The sequence below is a fragment of the Temnothorax americanus genome, unplaced genomic scaffold (assembly GCF_048541705.1).
Source record: "Temnothorax americanus isolate GAGA-0224 unplaced genomic scaffold, ASM4854170v1 Scaffold16, whole genome shotgun sequence".
NCBI classification, from domain to species: domain Eukaryota; kingdom Metazoa; phylum Arthropoda; class Insecta; order Hymenoptera; family Formicidae; genus Temnothorax; species Temnothorax americanus.
Window position 1 is genome coordinate 2,288,174 of NW_027509297.1, and position 26,763 is coordinate 2,314,936.

Below are 26,763 nucleotides of genomic sequence, written 5' to 3' on the forward strand. Positions count from 1 at the left end.
TGACTATATGAATACCGGCCTAAAGTTTAATCGAGGTCGACCTGAAGCTTGCGGCGCATCTTTCTCGCGTTGGCATCTTGCCGACCGACGATCAATCGTTACAAACTTCACGTTTGTCACTAGAAATCCTAATCGCGCGCGAATAATCCCGGTCGCGCGTTGCTTTTCGTCCTTGAAACGAAACGCGGCCTCCGGAGTAATCGGAGATCGGAGTTCGGAGTCGCTCGTCCACATTCGTCGTATACATACACCCGGAGCTCGCTCGACGGGGGTAAGACGAGGGGGCAGGGGGGTAAAGCAGAACGGACCCGGACGGAGCATCTGGGGAAATCTGGCGCCTGGCGCGGCGGCCGTGGTGCGGTGCGCGGTAGCGGTGGTAACGGGTCATAACGGCGGCGGTGCGGTAGTCGGTAGTCGGTAGTGCGTGATACGTTCTCGTATCAGTCGGAGTCGTTCGTTATTTCGCGGCGTTGAACGTGTTGAAAAACAGTGTATTATAGTAAACGTCGCGGTGTGTGCGTCGCGTCGAGACTCGAGTGTCGTTTTCCGTCTCGTCGGCATCGCCGCCGAGGGAGAGGGACGAGGAGAAACACAGTGCGGTCCGTCGCGTCGTAAATCGTCCGCGATCGCCCCGAGAACTGTTCGAAGCCGGTGTTGTTACGTAGTACCTCAGCGCGGACCTCCTTATTGCGCGCCTCGCCTCGCCTAGTTTCTCGTCCCGTCCCGTCCCGTCTCGTCTCGTCTCTCGTTTCGTCGGCCCGTCCGTCCGTCCGCCCGCCGTTGCGTCGCCGTCGTCTCGCCGAAACGCATAAAAGTGCATGCTACCGTAGGTTGACAGCGGGATCTGCGCGCCTTCACGGCACACGGCGGAGGATGTTGGATCGCGACACGGCGATACATCTCGTCGCCGGAGGGTGGGTATTATTTTCGACCAGCGCGCGCGCGCGCGCGCGCTGTATGCATGTGTTATGTATATGTACAGAACATATGCGTTTCGGGCCCGGCCCGGCCCGGCCCGGTTCTGCGTTCTGCGTCACGCCAGTCTTGGCAGGTTCTCGGTTCGATCTCTCCTCCGCGCGGCACGTTCGATTTATTATTATATTACTTAGTATCATTGTTATTATTTTATGTTACGCGATCCTCAAAACCGGAGGACCGCCTTTCCCGAGAGGTCGCCTTTAATCGGGAGCGCATCTCACGTGTACACAGGGTGCCCCGAAAAAACCTACCGCGCGTATTTTCTACTTGCGACCGTATTTTTCTTTTTAACTCGGTTTTCCTGACTCGTTATCGATTCTTCTTCGAGAACATCTGACGACCGGTAACTCTCCGGGTGTCACTGAAGATTATAGGATTCTTTCACACTTCAGTCTAATCTCTAATGCGTAACTGCACAGGGTGAAGTCACTGAAACGTTCTTAGTTTTTGCATCAGGATTGCGTCATTCACGTTGGTTAGCACCGTTAGATTTCTTTGCCCTTTCATATTTTATTGGCATTGTACAAAAGAAAGTCAGACGCACACTGATGACTAAATATTAAATTTAATTCAATTAAATAGCAAACAAATTTTACGAAGATATTTTTCACTTGCGTACACATGTATAAAAGTTAGGAAGGTGTATTGCTAAGTTCTCAAAAGTACTTTCAGATTTAAAAGCACTTTTTTGTATTTCTATATGTCAAATAATAAAATAATGTTCCCGATAGTGAAATTGTAAGAAGTAAATAAAACTGTTTTTCTGAAAAAGTTTATTTGTGCCAACTTTGTGCAAAGTTTTCGTAACAACTCGTTTATAAATAATAAGAGAAAACACTCGTTTATATTTTTTTCGAGTGTGGACACTTTGATCGATTAGACAATCTGACGATAATTACAAAAAAAAGTTTAACATTCTGAACATTCAACGTTAAAAAAAGTTTTTACCAAATCTCGCTTTTATTTTCGCGAAAGAAAAGTAAACCACAATTTAATTAAAGAAACCAAGATTGGAACGTCCATGAGAGAACTGAATTATCTTATTGATTAAAGTTTTAAATTGAACACAGGAATTTTCAGCTTTTCTATCCATTCAAAAATTTGCACAAGTATCCCGGATTAAAATTTAAAAAGCGCGGTGTGGAGAAGCAAAGGAAAAGCAAAGACACTTCCCTTGAGTCTACATCGCGTAGTTTAACGCGAATATAAGTACCTACAACCTATACAATTGTAAATACAAGCAGGCATCTTCATAATATAAGCGCGAAAACGAGATAAACCGATGTCGCCGAGGGCGCGTAGTTTATAAACGTATATTAGTCCCGGTCTACACAATAGGTGTTTTAAGCCCTAAGTTCTAAGAAATTGACCAATCACAGAGTCAATTATTCTCAAATTCAACTGTGATTGAACAGTTTCTTAAGGCTTAGGGCTTAAAACACCTATTTGTAGACCGGGACTTGGTGCGATAAAATCAACTCGTGTCTCTTTTCGGCACTTGAAACAGTTATTGAAACGTATGTTATTGAGACGCTTCAATTTACTTTTTTTTTTGCGTCGATTTTAATCAGCGTGAAACAAAATAAACCTCCATCTTACGTCAATACTTCGGAATCTTCGTCGCCAGTTACAAATAATTATCAGTGGGTACGGCAATAACATATACGTATGTGAAGGCCTGTTGCTGCGAGTGTCTGATGATCGTTATTCTTGTCGAGACGATTTTATTGAAGCGACGCACGGGACGACGCCGCACGTGGTCGTCAACTGCGACGAAATTGTCGGGCAATTATCTTTAGCTTAATTAACGAGCTACATTCGATCGCACGCATGTCGTTTACGCAGTCCGCGGTTTTTCTAGATCATGTATCTATATCATGTAGAAAATCCAACTTATATGGTGAAGATTTCTTTCGTTTCTAACAATTATTAAATTAAATAGTGCTTAATTTCTGGACATACGTCAGGTTCTTATCGACGTAGTAATTTATTTATTATCTCTGCTTTTTAGAGAATAATCGCGCGATGTGCGCGATAAAAAGAGGCGCATATACGTAAAGCCTGAGGCTGCACATTACTGATAACCTTAACTGATTGTAATTTAACGATTGGTGGCCTTTCCAGTTTTCGATAGATAAGACTGGTTTCTCGCCAATATCGTTTAACCCCAATCGGCCAAATCTGCTTTCTCTCTCTCTTTCTATCTCTTTGTTTATATTATGTAACATCAGCATATTATAGACTTTGTGTATTATAGAGAGATATTGAATCAATATGATAACCGAGCAAACGGAATATAATGCAGGAGAGACACGTAATAATGTTTTTAATATGATGGTACATCTGATTAATTTATTAATGGTTAATAATGGATAAAGGGATTTAAATTGATTTTTGTTCTTTGATTATGCTATTCTAAACACAATCCTTAGCACAAGTGATTTTCATTAATTCATACTTTTAATTTCGTCGTTTTGTACGTTGAATCAATAGCTACGACAAACAAAGAATAATGGTAATAAACAATAAACGGAATATTATACTAATTAAATTACTTAATAATAACGAATGAAAAGTAGACTGACCAAGATTATTTGCAGTCAATTAATTAATGTTGATCATTTGCACCCAGATCTATATTTTGACGTATTTGTATTGTGATAATATATATTCCAGTATATATATTATATATAGTAACATACATATATATATAATAGTATATATATTCTTGTTCGTGTTATTGTTTGCACCTAACGCATTTCGTAAACGATGCCAGATTGGTCGTCGGCTGAGCCCGCAACTGGCCTTCCCAATGCCGAAATACAAGACTGCTAGATCGCGTGTCAGGTCGCTCGGAAAAGGAATTCGACGACGTAGTTATGTTAAACGTGTTGGGCGTCACGTATTTACGTTTCCTACCTGTCCCTGTTTCTGTCCCTGCGCGGCGCACACGTGTCCACGCGCACGTAGACACATTTTTTTTTTCTGCAAGCTTTCCTATTTCTACGGTGTCCTCCAAGCGGCTATAACGACCATCCGCAATCGAATCTTCGATCAGGGAATATCGACTCGAAATAATCCAGAGCAGTCATGCCTTGAAACATATATGACAAAATGGGTTTAGATTGCGTCATACGTGTATAGCTTTACGCCCAGAAGGAGAAAAAGGGATCATATTTTATGACGCGACACGTACGATAGAATCATGTAGGATTAGGATACAGGATTCGGTGCGCGCTTAAGAAAGTAATTACGAAACTCGCGAACTGTTTGCTACGATTTAAGTAAGAGTCTACTTTTATTGCGGCACAAGGTTGTGTTTGTTAGTGGAATTCTATCCGATTAGTTTACGTCATCTTGAAAGACCGTAAGCACCCTAAATCATAGAATCGAGATTCGTAATTTTACGCTGGTACAGATTCAACGACGAATCGTCAAGCTTTCGACTTTCGACGCTAAATATCTTGATATCTTCAAACTTAAATTAAACTTCCAGTTAGATTTAGTCCAAAGTTATAATTCATGAAGGATCGAGTTTCGTTCTTCAGACTTCACTCTACATATTCTCAAGATTTATATTACTGAAATTTATAATTTTCTGTAAAACCCTGGTAGAAATGTCATGCATTTTTTTATCAGTTACTGGACAGTTTATTAACTTCTGTCTAATAACTGAGAAGTAAAATTACTTGGGATTCCAATCAAGATGTAACGCTTTTCCTTCGGTTACTGCGCACAAAAGATGCGCAAAATCTGAACTTATTTACTGAACAATAACAGGACAGCTAGTAAATGAACAATTCAATTGATTAATAAGCAAACCTAATACTGATCGAGAAATGGACAGTTTTGCCTTAGTAATATTTTATTGCTAAATGTAAAATTTTGAGGTTAATGAGAGTCATAATGCAGGAAATCTTTCATGCGTAATATATATTATACTAAAAGTAGCGGTATAATATAATACATATTATATACCGAAGATGTTTTGTAGTATGACACTCTCATTGACCTTATTTTTATATTCGGATTGCATATGTCATGAACACCTTTACATTTTTCTTCAAAAATTTCATTTTTAAGGATTAGTTTTATATATAAGTTTTACTTTTTATATCATTAATATTATTATTATCAGAATATTTTGCTCACCTCCAATCATAGCCTTATTAGTTTTCATTTCTGATACTAATAAAACTCTATCAAGTTCTTGTCCATTTCCTACGCAGTATTGTTACACTAATGAGAATGCAGTAATACTAGACAGTAACTAGAATAAGGGTGTCTAGGAAAACTGCATGCATACATTTCTACCAGGCAACTACTGTTTTTAAATTTTTTGATTCAGAAACTAAGAATTAAATTTCTGATACCTGTTATTAATAATTCTATAAATAACATTATGGCGCTCGATGTGTCGTTTCTAAACCGGCATATCGATCTTACGATATCGAATCAAGTTTCCTCTTTTTTTTTATTCAGAAGTAGATCAATTGAAAGGTCAAGTAAGTAAACTTATGTATTACCAGGGACTAGCATTTCTTGCTGTGAAACAGAGAATAGTTAAACGACTTATTTGCCTCAAAAAACGCGTTGGAAATTCCACTCTATATACGTTTACGCGAGCGTTACTTCTATAGTAACTTTCAATAATTCACTCGTTTACGCGGAGTGAACATAGTGAGTATCTGACAATGAAACTTCGTAAGTCTACACTCCTTATATATTAATAGTCAGAAACTATATAGATAATAGCCGTAATGAATTGGAAGCTCTTGTTTCATTTGCCATAAATTGATATAATGGTGTTACAGTTAAGGACTGATTGTAAGCTCAGAAAACTTCTTTATCGATTGAATTAACGGAAGAAATATGTTGCTATATACATATCGCTATATTGAAATTTGTTATTCGAATTAGCAGAGTTAGCATGCAAATTTTCGATCAGCCAGAATATAGATGCGCACCTTTTCAGCACGGAAAGATACGCGGATTTATTACGCGCGACATGTGAATCGGACGCTAATTTATTGTCACATCCATTGGACTGGATAAAAGGTCCGACTATGCAATAGCGACTTTGAGAGCGTATTAGGCTAGTTAGGGGATCCTCGAGGATCAAAAGTATTTTTCTCCATTGAATGAAAGTTATATGCCCGCAGGTATATAATTTGTTTAGAAGGCTTTAAATTTATTACAAGATGTTGTATTTTTTTTTAGTCTTATACATATACAAATATGCTTTGATCAATTTCATTGTAGTATTTTTCCAATGAAAACTACACATTATTCCTTGCAATTTTCAAATTTTTGCTGTTGAGTATTTTCTTTTATCTGAGGACGAGCGTGGCCTAGTAGACAGCGCACTGGCCTATTGAACCGAAGTCCCGGATTCGATCCCCGATAGAGCTACAATAAAAAAAATTATATTCGCTCGTTCGTCTCTCGGAAGGCAATGGCAAACCACCGAGAGTATTCTTGCCATGAAGACTTCTCTAAAAAGAATATAGCCGTTCAGAATCGGCGTCTGTAGATCCCATATACAATGTGTACAATGTACGTGCGTAACACATGTAATATGAAGAGAAGTCATAACACGTTGCAACGATGAATACTGCACTAACACTGCTAATTATTTTACGACGCGACCAGAGGTGACTACGATAAGTCTAATTGGAAAGATTCGCGACATCGTGTCAGTGAAGTTCTGCGTGAGAGTTGGCGCCAAATAAATATTGATATTCCTGCTTTGTACGAATCACGCGATATTTCTCATGCTTTTACCGTTATCTTAACAATTATTTATAGTTTTTATCTCGCTATAATTTCTATTCAGATAAGATAAGTTTGAAAATTAAATTACACCTGCAGGGAGCATTTTGTTCTCTCGAGGTACACTTTTTGTTCTGTGTTTGTAAACATTATAAATTATAATTATAATCAGAACTTTATTATAATTATCGCGTCGTAAAATTTAATTATGCAGACAGTTGTAACCTGCGTAATGAACGTTCCTTATATCTTCTGGGAGAAAATAACGAATTTCTTTTTCTCCGTCAATTCTACACAAACTTTAACAAAGTTAAACAGATAAAGTTGATAGAAAACATAACTATATATATCTACACATTTACAAATATATATAGTATACGTTTATTATTGATCAAATATACATATACATAATACACAAGATTTAATTAATTAAACATTATACAATATCGTGTACAGTTGGGGACAGAAAGGTTGTCTGGTTGAGTTCCCCAAAATCTCCCATTTGGAAGTGGATGAGCACTAATGCACGTAGCTTGTGCAGTGATTCATCATAAGAGCAGACAAACAAGATGTCAAATATATTAAAATGTTAAAAGAATTAATTGGTGATTGCTGACACGTGGTAGCTGGATATTAAATATAAACAGGATGCGTTTCGAAACTCCACCGGACAACCTTCTGTCCCCCAACTGTACAGTTATGATAGCAAAATAGCGGTATCTTTATGGATATAAGAAATTAGCAATCATGATCGCAAATAGATATAGCAACTGACGAGATTGTCATAAAGCTTACGCTAATCCCCACTAATCTCTCTCTTTTTTTTTTATTTTGCACAGAGTGGCCGGCACGGCAGGAGCAATAGTAACTTGTCCGCTGGAAGTGGTAAAGACCCGACTGCAGTCGTCGTCTTCCGGCTTTAATCCGCCGGTGAGCAAAGAATTCACATCTGGTCATCCGACATGCAAGGGTTCACCGACGCCCGAACAACGCCGGAGGCTATGCACTGGATATCCCAGGTAAATTAATCGAAGAAAATCAATTCTCGATTAAGCGTAATTATTTGTAATAAGTAATTTGCGATTTATTTCAAGGTTTTATGTTATTAGCTAAAAACTTTTATCTGATATGTGGTATGCACGCGAGAGCGAACTATTAAAATTCTTGAGAGACTACACAGAACTCCGACAAAAATGTTAAATAAAATGTCAGCGGAAATTTTTCTCATCTTCGTGAAACTACTTGACAATTTTTCGATAAATAAAATCTCGTCGAGACGCTTTGATTTTTTTTTATTTTGTCCAATTCGAGTGTTAAGAATAAATCGTTAGAGGAGCTATCCGTAATTCTGAAAGATTTTTGCGAGAGATTTTTCAGCCAGCTTGGAAAATTTTCACTCGAGAATTGAAAAATCGCCAGAAGATGTTCAGTCTTTATTTTTATCGTTTCGAATGTCAATGTGAAGTTGCAAGTATAATATTCTCTTTGAATCTCGGAAACTTGACAACTCTTTCAATAATATCGAAACTCTAAAAATATAAAATGTTAACTTTAGATGTAATTTTTTACCATATGTATATTAGGCGATGATTCTACGAATATACAAAAGTTGAATTCGATCGAGCGGTGTGCGTACCCGCCGGGAAAAAAGAAGCGTGTTTCTAAACGTAGCTCTCGGTTTCTTTCACGTCCAGGTATTCCAGTCACTTCGTAGCTCTCTCGCATTTCGGTGTCTCGACCTCACCCCCGGACTCCTCCCGGCACGCGCCGGGTATCTATCAGTGCTTAAGGTACATCATCAAGAATGAGGGTGCACGAGGATTGTTCAAAGGCCTTGGTCCGAATCTCATTGGCGTGGCACCTTCCAGAGCTGTCTACTTTTGCGCGTACTCCAAGAGCAAAGTCGCGTTTAACGCGATTCTACCTCCCGATACTCCGATCGTTCACGTCTTCTCCGCGTCCTGCGCTGGTAAGACCACGCTATTCCAATATTATTATACTAAATATGTATGCCGCGGTATATATTAAAATCCTCGTCTATAATAAGGTTTAGTTTTGCGTTCCCTAAACGAATAATCGGTCTTAATAATAATTTCGATTCTGGGATGTATATAGGCGAGAATTAGCTAAGCCAATTGTTTTATTTTTTGACAATTATAATTTTCATGATTTTTTAATATTTTATACTACAATTAGACTCTAATTATAATATTTTTTATATTAAATTTAATAATTTATAAAATACTAATTATATGTTTTTTACACTATAGCATTTGAGATTTAAATGTGTCATTCTTTGTGCTATGTTATCCTTCTATCTATTCGATTTTAATCTCTTCTACTCTATTCTTTGTTTATGTTAATTATTCGTACATTTTCTGCATTCTGTTTTGATCAAAACCGTCTCATTTAAATATAATCATGAAATGCAATCTGGCTTTCTTTTTTGCTTTTAAACACTGTAAAATCAGTGACAACGTATATCGACTAATGGTGAATATAAAATGAGTCACAGTATTAACATATCGCGCGATAATGTTATATAACGATTATTATCGAGCGCACATATTTATTCATAGATCGATATAGGTATGTCAGTTCAATACAATACTGTTACATATACAATATTGTTACATTATGATCGTTAACACATGTAAAATTAATCTTTCCGTGTTGTCTACTTTGAACCCATTCGCGTTTTCGTCTATGAAACGATCGTAGAGTGTTTGCGCTTATTACGCATTTACTCCGCTGAAAATTACAGCACTACGCTACGTATATAAGTATCGCCGCTCTATATCTCTCGCAGCTATTTTTCATTGATTAACTACTATTTTAGTATCCATGCTATGGAGATAAACTATTTTTTTATTCCATCATGACCTAATATCCGCTAACTAAGACTTGATAATTAAAATAATATAATTAGAATAAATCTTTAAAAACTGAATAAATGTGATATAAATAGCTTTTCGTATCAAAAGTCGCAATGTGATTTTATATTTCTGCCGCAGATTTTGAAAAAATTAATTGTCGAAGAAAACACGATTTGAAACTTATCAAAAGAATGTTTAAAATACTGAATCTCTAAGGATTGTTTTGCGATAAAGTTTGATCTGCATTAGATTACTTTTATTTCTCATACATCGTATACTATCTCATAACAATACTATCTCTTCTCACGATTTATATTCTACCGCGAGAAACGTAACGTGCTGACCTTGATGATAAAAAAATGAGCAAAAGACTAAAAAGAGCTGTAAGCCCGATTCGTTCGAGAATATTGCGCCGTGTCTCCGTTATTATGTTTCCCTCGACAAATCCAATCATCGAAGCGGCGATAAACGCGCGATTAACGATGGGGGGAAAAGTATTCTGCGCGTCATTCATACGTTTATCTTTAATGGATATATCGGAGCGCGGACATAGCGTTTGACGCCGCAGCTCGAACTCCTTCGATGTCGATAACCTACGAGGATACTCGGTAGATATACCTGCTGGTACAATTATACGCGCGCTTTACTCTCACTCTTCTTTATTCTTCGCTCATTCCCATCAAATGTCCTCGAGATGATGGTCAACGCAGATAATGTTCTTTATGTAAAGACCATTAAATTTTTTCTAATATTAGCAAGTCATTAATAACATGACAGATCATCCTTCTGTTGAAGATAAAACAGTTGCTGAGAAGAAAGGATTGAGTTCTATAAATTGATTTTTAACTACGTCTAAACTCTATCTTCGCAAATTAAAATATTATATTTTCTTTCTAGTAATATATATAAATAAATAATTGCCAAGTAATTTATATCTAATTGGAAGTTATGATTTTAATCGCTAAAACACAATGAGATATTTAACAGCTAAACGTTTTAAACAAAATTTTTTCGAATAGGTATAGCATTAAAGATTTTTTACATTTTCTTTGAGAGATAATTTTCAAAATTGTTCCAAATATAATTCTGTTTATGATATATTAGTATAATTATAAAGTGTAAAGTATTTATACACTAAAAGATTCAGTTAACTAATTATTCAGATACATTCTTCTAATATTTAACGATTAGTTTTATTCTGGTTTAATTGTTTCGTGAGCTCAGTGTTTCGTATATCGTTCGCATACGCTGAATTGTTACGCAACGAACGTAGCTTGAAAGAAACAGGAAATAAAACGTCGCGATGGAAAATCGAACCTAACGATTTTGTTATACATATTTATTATCTCATGCATTTTGCTTCTCTCTCGAGATTACCGCCCGAAATAGCCGCCTCTCACAGAATGAGGGTATTGCGTAACACGGCAATGCACTTTCCGATACGAACTTCCTCCTTCCAATTACCTACGTAATACGAATGGTTTGCGCTCGTTCAGAGACACCCGATAAATTATAGTCAATAAGACCATTTCGCGGACAATAAAGAGTTTATCATTCAGAATGCTGACTTTCGACCTGAACACGATCCGCTTATTGTAGATCTGTTCGCAGGGGAGCCACGCGATTGGCGCGTGTGCCTCTTCTTCTCCGCGATACGATTGTTTTATCATTTGCGCCGCTTTTGCGTAGGTACAGACTGCTCAAGAATTTTTTAATCGCAGACTTTTTTCACTCGTTCAGACTCGATTTTAGTAGAAATTTGAACGTTATTCTCAAGACTTCTCTATTCACGATATCACATGGTTATAATGATAATTATACACATTATAATTTATTTATTATATAGGATATTTCAGAAAAAAATTATATTGAGAATAAATTGTTATACAGGATAAATAGATAAAAATTCCCATTATATAGATGTTTCAAAGACAAAAAATTTATTACATTTTGATTTTATAGATACGAAAGTTTACATGGTTGTCTAAATTTTGCTTCAAGCATGATAAAATCAAAATTTCATCAAGTAATAGAACAATTCTCAATCAGTTAATCGCGAGAATCCCATTTTTAAATGCTTGTAATACAAAATCTAAATCTCGATGATTTGTAGAAATCCAAAACGGTCCAAGGTTAACTTGGTAATAGCACTTGATATTTTTTCGATATTATCGTTATCATTTGTATGAATCACTTATATTATAGTTTGTCAAATGAAAAAAAAAAAAGGAATTTCACTCTATTTTGCGACGGCGATATCGCCTGCTGCAGTAACTTCAACGTTCTCAATTCTTTTATTTCTATTCGCATTGCATCCAACGTTGATCGACAATCAACGATAACGACTGTTTGCTCTAGGATAGGATCTATAATCTCTAGCACAATTACCGTCATTGACGGTCGAGTGTTATATTTGTATTATTCACATCTCGCATCTGCACGAGAATATACGAATCTGCGAAGAACAATCCATACGTACATTTACACACAGATAAGATGTATTACATAATGCTGTGCTAGCATATGTTTCCCGGTCAACTTTAACGGAGGGCTCGTGTAATAGCTCCTATTACTGTTTACCTTTAATGACTCGCAGTGGCTTTTCCAATCATTTTTCCTTTATTGACTCTGAATTGCTCGCAAAATAAACTGAGGTGGAAAAAAACCTGGATAGACTGATATGTTTCGAGGACAGAGAGAGAGAGAGAGAGAGAACTAAGGAGAGATAATATGTACAAGTCATTAAAAAATATAATCTATTTAGCAGCGTCTTTTTTTGCAAAACTAAGTAAAGCATTTAAGTGTAGAAGAAATTTTTTTGTTACGTATTATATGTTATATTATTAATAATTTAAAAGGTACACTTATTACCGTTTAACCTAATTTGAATACATACAATTTTAATAGTAACTGTTACTCTATGACTATATTAAATCTTTATTTATAGGCAGCGTATATAATATACGATCGAATCAAATATGAAAAATTGATACGTATCATTAAGCTAATAGAAATTTTGTTATTTCTTTAATTTTACGAACATTCTCTTGCATTGCGTTAATATTTGTGTACGTATGAGTACTCCGCATATTATTTTTCCAATTGAAGATATAAATTGTAATAAAATTTGACAAATGTGTTTAACGGGAAGTCGGAAGAAAAATCTGCATATCTTCTTTTTTATTTTTTTTACACTTTACTTTTTTCTGAGACGCATTTGCAGATTTGCTTCGACAAAACCTATTTCTAGAACAACGCATTTGCAGAATTTGCAGTAATCTTTTTTAGCGCAACGTGCATTTACCGGCGCCGAGATGTTATTTCGATCTGTTTACTTGCTTCCATCATCATTCACGGATGCGCTATTCAGATTCGTCATCAACATACGAATATTTACACACGCGAACAATGCAATTGTTATTCGTGCATCGTTTAACCGGAAATTTGCGTAAACAAATGATGAAAACTGCCTTCGAACGGTTACGCATTTAGTTGGCATTTTACTTAAAATTGGTTTCTCTTCGACAATACTTTGTTTCAAGAATATTGTTGTATACATCATATTTATTATCTGTTAATATTATTCAAAAGCTGAGGTGACATTTTTATTGAAACTATTGGCATTTAATTTTAGGAAGCAAGGTCTTACATATTAAATACTGACATTTTAAAATTAAGATACCAGAGATACCAGAGAGTGTTTAGGACTTTAGAATTTTGAAAGAGCATACTTGTTTTTACACTGATGAAATAGTTGCAAGCGAAAAACTTCAATGTATAGGAGATAAATAACGTGAAGTCAAATAGTGCATGAAATCCGTAGGTGCAGCTTTATGCTTAAAATACGTTTAAATATCTACTTATTTATTGTTACATCCAACCTTGAATTGTTTTTCGAATTTAGGCCCAGTTTCACAAGTGTCGGTTAACTTTTAACGTCCCCCTTAGAAAGAGACGAAGAGTGAGTTAATCTAAGGTCAAAAGTTAACCGACACTCGTAAAACTGGGCCTTAGGAAGTCACGGCAGGTGCGTATCCGACGACCTTTCTTCTTTCTCTTTGACTTCCCTTCTTCGTCTTTCCCTTTTCCTCTCCTTCTCTCTTATTCTCCTTCCTCCCTTCTGTCGCGTCGCTTCGCCGGTCGCCGGCGAGCGAGAGTGCCTCTCCGAGTGTACGTCTATTTTTAGACGTCCTCACCACGTAATTCAATGCCCGCCTTCCACGCGTCTTGCGGTCGTACGTGATCGTACGAACGTAAGCGGCATGGCAGTAGCTCTATCATCGAAGAATCATACGCCGCGCCGACGACCGCAACGGTGCGACCGAAATTGCGTCATAATTGAAGATAATGGCTGTATTCGGGAAGCGCGCTATTAGCGCTAATTGCATCATTCTATCTTTGTCGCTCATTAGGTGCAAAACAAAGATGGAATAAGCAAATAGTGCTAATAGCGCGCTCCTCGAATGCAGCCAATGTGGTGCATCAGTATTACGGAGAGGAAAGAGGCAGACTTGCTCTGTGCATCGTTTTCGAAAAGCACTTAATGATCATAAATAGGGTCATTTGTGTGTCGCATCTTGGACACGATATCGCGTTTTGTTTACGTTACTATAATCTTACACTCTAAGATTTTAGATATTTGCAAATCTTGCTTAGATAAGTTTGTTAGATAAGATTGTTTCTAGATGTTTAATACTACAAATTTAAAAAATTTTCATAAGTTTTTTAGAGTCCAAAAATTGATTTTTTAATCAGAATTTATTATTTCTAATTCATTTACAGTTTAATCTTCTATTTTTATATCTAGATACATTTAACCATCAAATTTTTCAAACTTTTTTTATTACTTTTTTTTCTCTGAGAAATATATTAAGATCTTAATGACTTAATATATAAGATCTCCTCTTCAAAAATGTTTAATAATAAATCATAACTATCTTTTTGCAAACTTTTCTCTAAAATAAAAGTTTATCTTTCTTATTCGCTTTTGCAAAAAACTCAACTCTCATTTGTCTCTCCATAAAGTAACATTATTGTTTCGGTCGTTATTGTTATATGTATCGTTTTAAAATAAAATCAAGGGAAGAGCTTATTTTTTAATTTGTTTTCCAAATATTACGTCGCGTAATATTACTTACTTCGCGCAATCATAATTTTTGTGCCGCATTTGGCCTCAAATGCTTTTGGATTTTCGTATTATCTTAATATATATTTGTTTAATATATTTTAATATTTTTTAATATATATGTTGTTAATATATATTATAGCGATTAAAATTCATATATATATTATACTTTGATGATATACGCAAAGCATGAAATTGCAACAGAATTTTGGTATGCAACGGTTGCATTTATTTCTAAATGCATTGATAATTAGCGCAATCGGTTTTTCCATACCGAGAAATTTTCCTTTGATCTTCTCTTTAATGATAGCTTTTGAATCTTTCTAATAAATGATTAATTAACTAAAGATTCTCGATATTAAAATTAACAAGTAACAAGGAAAAAGAGGCCTTGAGAGTCAGACACCATCAGTTGTGCGTGATTTAATGTTGTGTAACATTTAATTAATAATTTAATATAAACTATAAATTGTGTGCGTTTCGGCTTTATTTTGAGCCATTTTCAGCGACGCGGTGATAGATAAATTAAATTAATCTCTATAAGCTCCGACGAGCATAGAATACGGAACTGAGAGTTTCCGATGTCTTTTTCAAGGCTTCAGTTTGTCAATCTCACGTTATCCGGACTTAATTTGGTGAATTTCATTTCTCTCTTTGCCGGTTAGTTTTCAATTTTCATCTTTAGTTCGAACATTTTGCAGGCTATAAATATTAACAGAATTTTTCTCTGATATTTTCTCTTGAAAATTACACTATCTTTGTACATTTAATTTTTAAATACCTTATACTCGTTAGAGAGCTTGAGATTATTTAATTTATTTATCACCACGTCGCGTGTAGAAGACGACTCGAAGTAGAGCTGAAATATACGGTTTATAATTTATATAAAATTATTAATTAAATGTCATGCACATAACGTTAACTTGCGCATAATTAATTAACCGCGTTCGACTCTCAAAGCCCACTTTTTTTTGTTATTTGTGAACGATATTTTTGTCACGCGCGAAAGAGACTCTGTCTCCTCGGATTTAAGTGATAAATTTACGCGAGATTGCGTAATCACGATAACATAATCGATCTTCCGATGCGTTATCAAATTTTTGTTCCTCTTGCGATTAAACCGGTTTCCAAACTCGTCGAATCTCTCAAGTTTCGTATCGAGTGGAATTTCAGGTAACGCAAAAAGTAAATAAGACAAACAAGTCACCGTGCTGCTATAAATTGCGCGTTAAACGACGCGTAGATACTCGCGGTTGCATAACCTTCGTGCATTATCCACAATGTGCTCGGTATATACCTACTATATCATAAGTGGTACAATGCCCTTGCGTACTTCCGCAAGCCGGGTCTCAATGGGAATAATAAATTCTACATATTATAAAATATCCAAATATATAAACGCTGTTATTCTACGCATATAAAAGAAAATTAAGATTACTTTTTATCAAGACTGTACTAAGTTTCTTAGATCTTAATGAGGATTTTAATATGCGATAGGCGGAAAATTAAAATTGTCCGCATATCGTCTGATATGTCAAAGGTGGTTTCAGCATGCTGATAAGAAATTAAAATTAGGAAAACTTATATCCCATTACTCTTCAATTCGGAGGATTGCCTTTTATTATTCGGAACATTATAGATTTTTAAGTTTTATGATATGTATTTCCTGTAGATAGTTAATCCATTAAGTCGGCAATAGAGTGGGATATCTGAAAAGAAAAAGATATCTTAATGTTCGAAAGTGGAGGACCAGATTTTCGGAAAGAGTCTTAAATACCAATTGCGATCAGGATTGAGTTATAAAGATTTAAAACATTGCAAAAAAGCGCATAAGGGCCTCTTAGGATTTAATGGATTAATGAAGTAGATTTATTTTTTACGAAATCTCTCGCGAGCAGTCATATTTGAGATAAATTGCCGTTCTCTTTCCAAACGGGTTGACGGTAACGTTAAAAATATAAGGAAAAGTAGTGCACGTAACGATCCATTCACGAAACACCGTAAGCCGTGCGGATTCAATAAACGGTCGTTCACTTTTACAGGTTTCACCGCGTGTACATTGACAAATCCGATTTGGTTTATAAAAACCAGACTGCAGCTGGACCACCGATCGCAAAAAGTCACAGCGATAGAATGCATGCGGAGGATATATCGAAAATCGGTAAGACATTAGATCTTATTTTTTTATCGCGATTTACAATCCGTAGTATACTCGATCGGAACTGCCGCACCGATGACGTATCGAATCTTGTAAATGTAACTCTTATATTTGCACATTTCTTTAATAAATCGACAATTACTCCCCCTGGTACGATCTATAGATCTCTCAAAAACTTAAACTAAATTTTCACCACGTGAAAAAAAATGACGCGAGGGAGATCTATCTTCAAAAATATATGATCACGACGAGATGAAGGGTCAGTGAAATGAATAAAATAATTCTTACGTTCTTCTTTAAGTACATTGTGCATGTTTGCATTATTGATATACTATCTTCTTACGATATATCCTTATCGTATAAAAATGTAAATGCGTAATGTCGAGTTTATTCTTGATATGAAACTCGTATTTGTTGCTACGTGCAGATGGAAATCAAACGATTGCGTAACGTTAAATACATAATGTACATACAGTACATACATAAGCATCTTTTCCAGAACCGTTCCACCACAGAATTTATTTATTTTGTAACAGCTGATATAATTACGTACGTTAATTTATCTTCAAACGGATAATTCTGCAGTACTAATCACGCCGAGATGAAGGATCAGTGAAATGAATAAAAATAATGTTTGCATTCTTCTTTAAGTACATTGTGCATGTTGTATATTATTAATATTCTATATCTTTCTATTCTTTCTGCAATATTTTTATCATATGAAAATACCAATGTAATGTCGAGCTTATTTTTTATACGAAGATCGCATTGCTATATGCTGGAAATCAAACCATAACGTTAAATATAGAATGTACATATACATACGCGTTTTTTCCAGACTTATTCCGTAGAATTTATTTTGTAATAGCTGATGACAATAACGTTATTTCTTCTACGACGATAATTCTCTTACGTTAATTTCCCTTGAAACGAAAAATTCAGCAGTATTAGATAAAATAAGACACATCATGCATATTATGAAAGTAAGTAAGATAATGTAAAAGATATGTAAAACGCTGCAATTATATAAAACTATATATATATATGACTAAACTAGGTAACTAAAAAGCTTACTCTGCAGCTACTATTTAAAATAATGTAGTAAGTAAGATAAAAACTATTTGACTCACTTGATTTTTAAAAATACTAAAAAGTCGAGGTGAAATATTGTACACAAAAATATACCGCGCACAATCTTCTTTTTATTGATAATGACATTTTTACACACGAAGAGATAAACCCGTTGGAAAATAGATCTTTTATATTTATACTTTAATAATTCCTTCTGAATATCTTGCATAGCTGTCATTTCCTCTGGAATCGATAATTGTCTCGAATTTCCTCTTTTCGTAAAAATTGAAATTTATGCTGGTAGCTTTCCAGACCGTCGCGGTCGTTCATATCGATCGGTTTCGTTTTAGCGTCGCAAAACGTCGGAATTGCGTCGCGCTGTTCGACGAAATAATTAAGTAAGTACGTCGCGGAAACGAATTGGGAGAAAAATCTAAAACGACTAAGGGACCCGGCCGTCGCGAAATATCAACGACGATATCGCAATGGCATCGATAAGTATTTAGTGAACGCTAGTTGCGACGCCAAGATTATTTTCTCGGTCGGCGATAGGTATATAGGCGCTTATGTTGGGGCGAAGTGTGGCTTCGTCGGATATAGAACTGATGTAATCATCCTTCAATACTTATCTCGTTAGATTGCAGATATCAAAGTTTTTTTTTATATCGAAGAAGTTTTATAGTCCGAAATTCGCGAGATATATTTCAAGTATTATTACTTGATGAGGACATGTAACTTCGTGGATGCTTGATCTATAAGAATCCATTTTCTAAGAGATCTGTTATAAAGGAAAAATTATATTTAACTAATTTATAGAGATTAAACCATGCGAAAGTAATTTTTTATATATTTAACGTACAGCAAGATAATAATAACGGCGTGCGATAGTTTGTTGAAATTATTTCCGGTAAAACGAACTAGGTAACGACTTTTATTGACAAGAAACAATTTGCTTTCAATGTACGAATAACAAATTGTTCACTCTTGTCGTTTTGTCTTGTGGACACGTGTCAAATTGAACGTGTTTACTTGGAGAGAGTGACTGCACAGTTTATAATGCATACACGTACTGAAATTGCGTTCGACACGCCGGAATCGGGCCAGCTTCAAAACTGGCACCATGAATAGTACATCTGCGAATAGCATGTCCAAGCAAAAATATCTTGGAAAATTCCACGCTATGTTGAGCAACGCTCGCGTGCAATAAATAGATTTATATATCCCGTCATCATCTCGTACATCATTGCGTATGGATTCGTGCATAGAACTGGAAATACAAATTGACGTAAATGTACAAGAAACAGTTTTACATAAATAACTTTATGTAATTACAGTTTTGGTATGCTTACAAGTATATAGGAAATAATTAATGATGTTGAGGATTGAGGTCAAACTTACATGTTACAAAGAAATATGCATATAAAGTATCAAAACTACATCATTGATATAATAAATTAATATGATAAATAGTGTAAAATAGTGTTATTAATTAGAATATGACAGTTGGAATAATCCTATAACGAAAACATTTCGAATATACAGGAAGGAAATACATGTGTAGATGTTATACATATTTTTCACATTAATTGTTATAAAAATAAATTAAAAATTAACATTGCAAAAATTACGCGCAAGTTAATAAATCAGCGGTGCATACTAAATAATTCGCACACTTGACGATTTGGATGCTAAGTCGAGTTGAAAAGATGATAATTATCTGGTTATTGATGAGACCCCTTTCTGTTATCGAACTATCATTTTATCTGTTTCTTTTTCATATCGATCCGTTAACAGCAATACACACCTCCTAATCGCTAAATTGCGAGTAGCATCTCAGTTTTCAGCTTGTCTTATCACAGATATGAACACTCGATTTAATGCTGTCTTTAACCGGGCATGCAGATATCACGTGTTCTCTCTTTCGGACCCCTTGGAGATTCCAGACTTTGAATATATCATTGATAAGAGATGTCATATCTTGATCGTATATCACTATTATTTCATTATTCAAAGATTTGATTTCCATGTACGACTATTGGGTATAATTTTGCGATATTATTAATAATTAATATTAATATGCACATGGTACAATAATTATTATCGTACGTTTAATGATAATGTTTTTACATATATTCTCATTAATTATTAATTTATGAATTAGCTATTTAAAACCTTTTTATTTTGAGATGATTCGATTGTTTTATTAAATACATGTAATAAACTTTAATTTGTAATTTTTTTTTACTTTATTCTTTTTTTTTGCTTTTTTTATATTATATGGAGTTAGAACAAATAGCGTGATATCGAAATTATTAATGTGTTTATTACATATACATTATCGAAATAAATTAGATTTAAGATATCATGACATTTATATGTGTTTTAATTATTTCCTTGCAGGGTATCCTGGGATTCTACAAAGGTATCGTGGCGTCCTATATAGGCATAAGTGAGACTGTGATACACTTTGTGATATATGAAGCTGTGAAGGCGTGGTTAGCCACACATAGGTCGCGAGCTTCTCAAACGGACGATAGAAAGACGTTCCGCGACTTCATCGAATTTATGGCGGCGGGCTCATTTTCAAAAACGATAGCGTCAACTATTGCCTATCCTCACGGTAAGTACATTAAGTATATGTTATTTCGTAGTACGGACTTGCGGGACCCCCAATTAAACTCACATTTTTTCTAGAAAACGAATTTTTAAAATCTTGTTTAATGGATACTACTATTTGCAATTTTTTTTTAAGTTCAATAGAAGCTAATTTATATCAATAGTTAAGGATTTTTAGTTTTGTACAAATTAAGAGAATCGCTATCCACTAATCATGTAAAGTTATAGTGGAAAAAATACCGAAAAAATTGTTTTTGCACTTATAATGATATAGTCTGAAGACTGCTATCAAAATACTAGGTAACATCTTATTTTTCAATAAACTTGCGCTGATCTGTATTCATCTGTGCTTAACATATATTTACGATTTTTAATTTAAAATTAAATTATTTTTATATTAAAAAGAACACCAAAATACTTGATTGAATTTACAGTATTAAATTACATAATAATATAAGATGGGATGTTTATTTGACGCGGATTACCAGCGCCCGACGAGGCGTTAACGGAAAACTCAGTAGAAGATATTTTTTTATAATGCTCTGATTTCATTGATGAGTAGTAGATTTCTTTCTCTGCCACTGCCTCGCAAAGATTCTCCTAGTTGGTCTAAAGATAACACCAGAGCTATATCTGCAATGCGTGCCAGACACTCGGTATGTAATTAGGCGTTATATCTATCTACAAATATTCGTGAAGTTCTGGTTTGTCTTGTTTGAACGAAATAACATCAGGATCTAAATTACTATTATACCGCACTTGTTTCGAAAATTGTTTTTGCATATCATCATTACCATGCATAGATCGCGTGGCATCTTTCCGCAGAAGGCCATTGGTGAATTGCATGAAATCGGAGCATTTCTATTCAGAGAAGAAGACTGCGTCATCATATCAAGCTATTTTCCAATCGTTACGCTAACAGGAAATCAATTTTATGATCACATATTTCCTATGTACTTTAGTTCATCCTGTCATTTAAATATGAGTAAAATCATGTTTGACGCAAAGAACATATATACAATTTTTACATACAGATCTACGATTACACTTACCTACAAATATAATAATTAAATCTTCAATCTGACAATACTACGGTATTATCATATGAAAGTTATTTGTCTGAGAGTTATTGAAGACTTAATTTAAAAATTAATATAAACACATTTATGCGAGCAGAATATATTCGCCATCCTTAGTAGTAACTTCGTAAGTTAGACGTAGGATAGACGGTCAAGAATGGATATAACTGTATCTCTTATTCTGTTTAGAGGTCGCGAGGACCCGGTTGCGGGAAGAGGGCACCAAATACCGCACATTCTGGCAGACCTTGAACACAGTGTGGGTGGAGGAGGGTACAAAGGGTCTCTACCGTGGTCTCGGAACTCAGCTGATCCGGCAGATTCCGAACACCGCTATCATAATGGCAACGTACGAGGCGGTAGTATACGTGCTGACCCGACACTTTCGGCCGGTTACGGTGACGACATCCAGCACCGATGTGACTTCGGAATTCTACAACGAGGCTAAAGCGAAGAGAGAGCTGGCCTAGGACTTGCTTACGGCCCCCGAATAAAGGGCCACCTATCAACAACCATTTTCCCTTCTCCAGTAGGCGAATACCGCACGTACTCGGGGGGACAGCGTCCTAAGATCTAATCGCACGTCTAGGCGCATCGAGATCAAGCTGGAAACGCGTTCGATGCCCTAATCGTTTGCTCCAGGGGTACTCAAAAAGGTACCAGCTCTTTGGTCGCACTGTGCTCTAAAAGTATAGCAAAAAGTAGTCCTTCCTCCTTTCAGATAGCATGTACATATCCAGACACGGACCCGCTGTATCTCGCAGGGAGAAAATGAGAGAGGGGCGAGGGAGAGAAAGAGAGGAATTAAGGAAAGCAGATTTTGTTTAGCGTCGGATAGACGAAGGCTGAGACGTCGCTTCTCATTTGCGAAAAATGTGGACGTGCGTGAATACCGCTTGTATTGCGTTATGAAATTTATTCGAGGCAAGATTTTTCTCTGCTCCAGAAACAAAACTTACTCCAAATCCAAAACGTATGAGGCTCGTTGTAATAGTCACTTTAGGTCTTTGACCTAGGTTTTGATTGCTGTTCTCTGTTTCACGATTTGCAATTTTTCTTTGCATCTCGCTTCTTTTTCATTTTTTGTTTATACAACATGAAAAGAAAATAAAAAACAAAATCAGACTTTGAAATGGATCTCTATTTGTTACTTTGCTCGGTGAGAGAGCAGCAAAAACATAATAGCAATTTCTGAGTTTGAATTATGCCAGGCGTTTCGATTTTCCAGTTGCTTCGAGTGAAATGTTTTTGCTACGAATCGATTACTTTAACTGGTCCTGGTCGTAAATAGAATATTATAGATCCACTCCTCTTAAAAGCTTCCACTCTAGGGCTCTAGTAAACATCGTAATTTGTGTTTGTAAAATTATGTAAAATTGTGATAAGCATTGTATTTCGATATATATTGAATTTTATGAAAGAATTATTTTTTGTTTTATATATCCAAGAGTTAAATTTTAAGTGATATTATATCAGGCTTTAAACAGCAATAATAAAAAACTATAGGAACTATTTTATTTTGATATTAGCATAACCAAGAAACGTTACCAGTAAGTTTGTATATATTTGTTATGCCAACATTATGTTACATTTGAATTATGTACGAGACAGTTTCAAAATATTTCCGGAATTAGCTGATACAAACTGATCTGTGACTAAACAATATGCACATTTGAATTTCGGCAGAAATGCGAGCAGAGGTATTAATTATGTTATCGCGGCATATGATGACAGAGCAATAAAAATAATTTCGAAGCATTGACAAAAACAATGTTATTACTGCTGGTATTGTATGTATGCGACGGCATAGCTCTTTTTTTTTTTTTTTTTGTAAAATGACTCACAAGAATACTTTCAGTGACTTTGAAGAAGTGCATAATCATGAGACAAGAAAAGCAAAAAGGGTTTTCTTTAAAGAAAATATAGCATAATTCTTGAGTATAAAATTTTCTTTTGTAGAAAATGTAGTATAAATGACCAAGTATTTTGTATTCTTCAGAAAAATGAAAAAGTTCCAGAAACCTTTGAAGCTGCCTCCTACACTTTATAAAGTTTTATAAAAAGTTTTCCAATAAATTCAATTTTACTTTATTACGGCGACAATTCTGTTTGCTTTGTATTCTTTGTTCTACCATAATTTTACTATATTTCCTCATATGTTTCAACAACGATGTTTCAAACCATTTTGTCAGATTTCGATCTTGTAGATTTCCTCGTCGATATTTCGCTAATGTGCGATAACACGCGATTAGTTCTTAACGAACCGATATACGTTTTAACTTACTCTTAGAGACAAAAAGCAACAATGTTACTGTTAGAATATGTATCGGAGGATTAGCGCGCGTTAGGCTGTTCTCATAGTTTCCTATTTTATTTACGTAGAAAAATATCGCGACGTCGTGTACATATCGAACCGTAGGCTCTAGCTGTCTACATTTACGGGCGTTCATACATTACATTAATCAGTCGTGTAATCACACGATGTACAAATCTTTAGCAAGAAAACTAAAAAAGTATTACAAGAACATGAAATCACCGTCAATGCACTTGTGTCTCTTACAGATCAAATACGCGAAATAGTTAACGACTCCTCACTATTTGTTTCTTGGACTACCTTGGGATACCATATATGGCTATTTTTGGAAAAGTACTAAAAAAAAGCAGGTTTGTTGACTTCAAAATTTCTATAGAGATTGTTTCATAAAAGAAATGTTAATCTTTTGTTTTTTCAAACAAAACTGTGTAACAGTCGTTAAAAAATAATATTTATAAGTATAATCTTCAATTTTTGTTCATCAAAGCATAATAAACGATTATAGTTTTAATTTAAAATGTTTAAATATTTTATTACGATATCTTTGTTTTCAAATGCGTGCCATCTCGTTATGTATTTTTCTTTCTGCACAATGGCTATGTAATTCTCTAATAATGAAGTTTATTAATGAATTTTATATGCTCAATATGTTCCGCACACTTTTATGATGTTCAGAAGTATATTTATATTATATATTTACATATTGTTTCTTATAGAACCAATCGTATACTTATAACGATCGGTCCATACTCGATTTATGCCATGGTTCCGATCAAGAAAATCGAGAATGGGAATACATAGTTACATATGCGTACATTTCTGGTTATCCGGGGGGAAGCCTTTCTTCATATACGTAAAGAAACTGTGATTTTATTTTATTCATTACCAGTGGAGCTTGGCGCTTATCAGTACAGCAGGTTGTACAATGTTCATATAGTGTTTATGTACTCTGTTCTATAAGTCGTATAAATTAGATTTAGAAATAATTAAGAAAGGTAGAGACTTTTCGAGGATAACAAAAACAAAGTTCACTCGCTTATCTTTCAGTCAATTCTGGATGATTTTTAATGGAAATATAATTATCACCGACAAAATTTGTACCTACAAGTGAAAGATGCGCGACAAGCGAGTTTGTTTTTCTCAAAGATGAAACCTAAGAGAAACGTCTGATCGTGAGAGAAATATGCGACTTCTAGAACACTGTATGTGATTGATATGTTAATTGTTAACATCTTGTTGATGAGACTTCTATGATACCGTTGTCAATTGTAAAATGTAATGCTCCAGGAATACAGATTCTAAGTGCCAGGCTGTTATTAGTCGTGCATAGTCATTTACGCAAGAGTATCGTGCACCTCTTAAAGGAATCGCGAAGGTATATGAGAACCGAATGCGTGTGTGCCAAGTGTAAAGCGTGTACAGATATTAGATAAGGAATCATTGGGATAAGCAATGAATTTTTTTATTGAAGTCAGAGATGGCGAGCGACGAAAAATGCAAAGAGAATGACAGGAGGAGAGAGAAATATTTCGTGTACGAGAAGCGAGTGTTTCGTTAAAGACTGACGTTGTACAATTACTTAGCGTAGCGTGAGAAAATCAATGCGTATACAAGTATATGCAAAGGTCCTGCAATTGCACGGAAATCGCGTTCTCGAAACCGAAAAAATTAATTTAAGTTTCAGGAAATACATGTAAAATACCAAGCGCATAGTTATTTTTCTAAATAAAGCATTTTATTTGTTTCTCAACTTTTATTCGTATTCGGGTAGGATATTGCTGGAACGAGAATTCAATGAGATATTCACAGCGACAAACGTTAATCAAACTTAACAAAAAGTCTAACAAAGTCTAACAAGGAGAAAAGCCGTTGCTGAAATTCGGCTTTCTCCGAAGGAAACGAAGCCTCATACATGTAAAAAATTTATTGTACATTTTCAATTTATTTTTTTATGTAGGATTACCATCCCGATTGTATTATCGATCACAGAGGGTATCCCGTGTATGTATATAAGCTTGCGATACCCAGTAAGAAAACTGTAATGGATAAATTTATGTGTACATAGATATCTCAATAAAGAGTAAAGTAAAAAATTTACGCCGCGCGCGTTGCTCGCTTCACAATCATTTTTCGCAAACAAAAATCAAGAATGAGATTTTTCTTTATATATTTATATACTTCTCCCAATTTTTTATAGCGCCCTCCGGTTTATTAGCAATTTTCTTCCATTCAACCATTTTGCTAAATTCAGACAAAATAATAAAATATTTCAGATTTTTCCCGCCAATACATATGTATTTGTAAAAATTTGAATAAATATGAGAAAATCTGTGCAATTTTTCAGAAATTTTCATTACGGATACTGAAATATTCCGAAAATCTCCATCCAATTATTTCTGAAAGCATCTGATTTTTTTTTTTTTTTTTTTTTTTCAGAATTTTTCATAAGCCTCAATTCTTACAAAATTTTAGGGGAAATATGAGAAATTTTTTCATCGGAGTTAACATTGGTTTAACTAACTTTTGATTTTTTTTTAGTTCAAAGATTTAGAAAATGACAAAAAGGAAGTTAAACCGCGATTAAAGTTAATCTACATTGGTAGAAATGGGCATTATATATATATATAGTAACGCAATTAGTTTCGAACAAAATCTTAGCTCTTAATAAACCGATTTTTAATTTACTTTTAGAGATAAAAGGAATAATATAAGTCTAAATTGTGTGTAATCTACCCTCTGCTTCTCCTCTTCGCGAGAGGAAGCGAAAGTTCCCG

General features: G+C 35.0%; 1 protein-coding gene across 1 annotated transcript; it reads left to right on the forward strand.

Annotated features, from left to right (window-relative positions):
* Positions 1–114: 114 nt before the first annotated feature.
* Positions 115–26,086, forward strand: Rim2 (replication in mitochondria 2). The gene is made up of 6 exons (XM_077402868.1): positions 115–914; positions 7,590–7,769; positions 8,445–8,719; positions 16,794–16,912; positions 20,381–20,600; positions 21,865–26,086. Exons 1-6 carry the CDS (start codon positions 874–876, stop codon positions 22,143–22,145), a joined length of 1,116 nt encoding a protein of 371 aa, XP_077258994.1. The 5' UTR covers positions 115–873; the 3' UTR covers positions 22,146–26,086.
* The last annotated feature ends 677 nt before the right edge of the window (positions 26,087–26,763 follow it).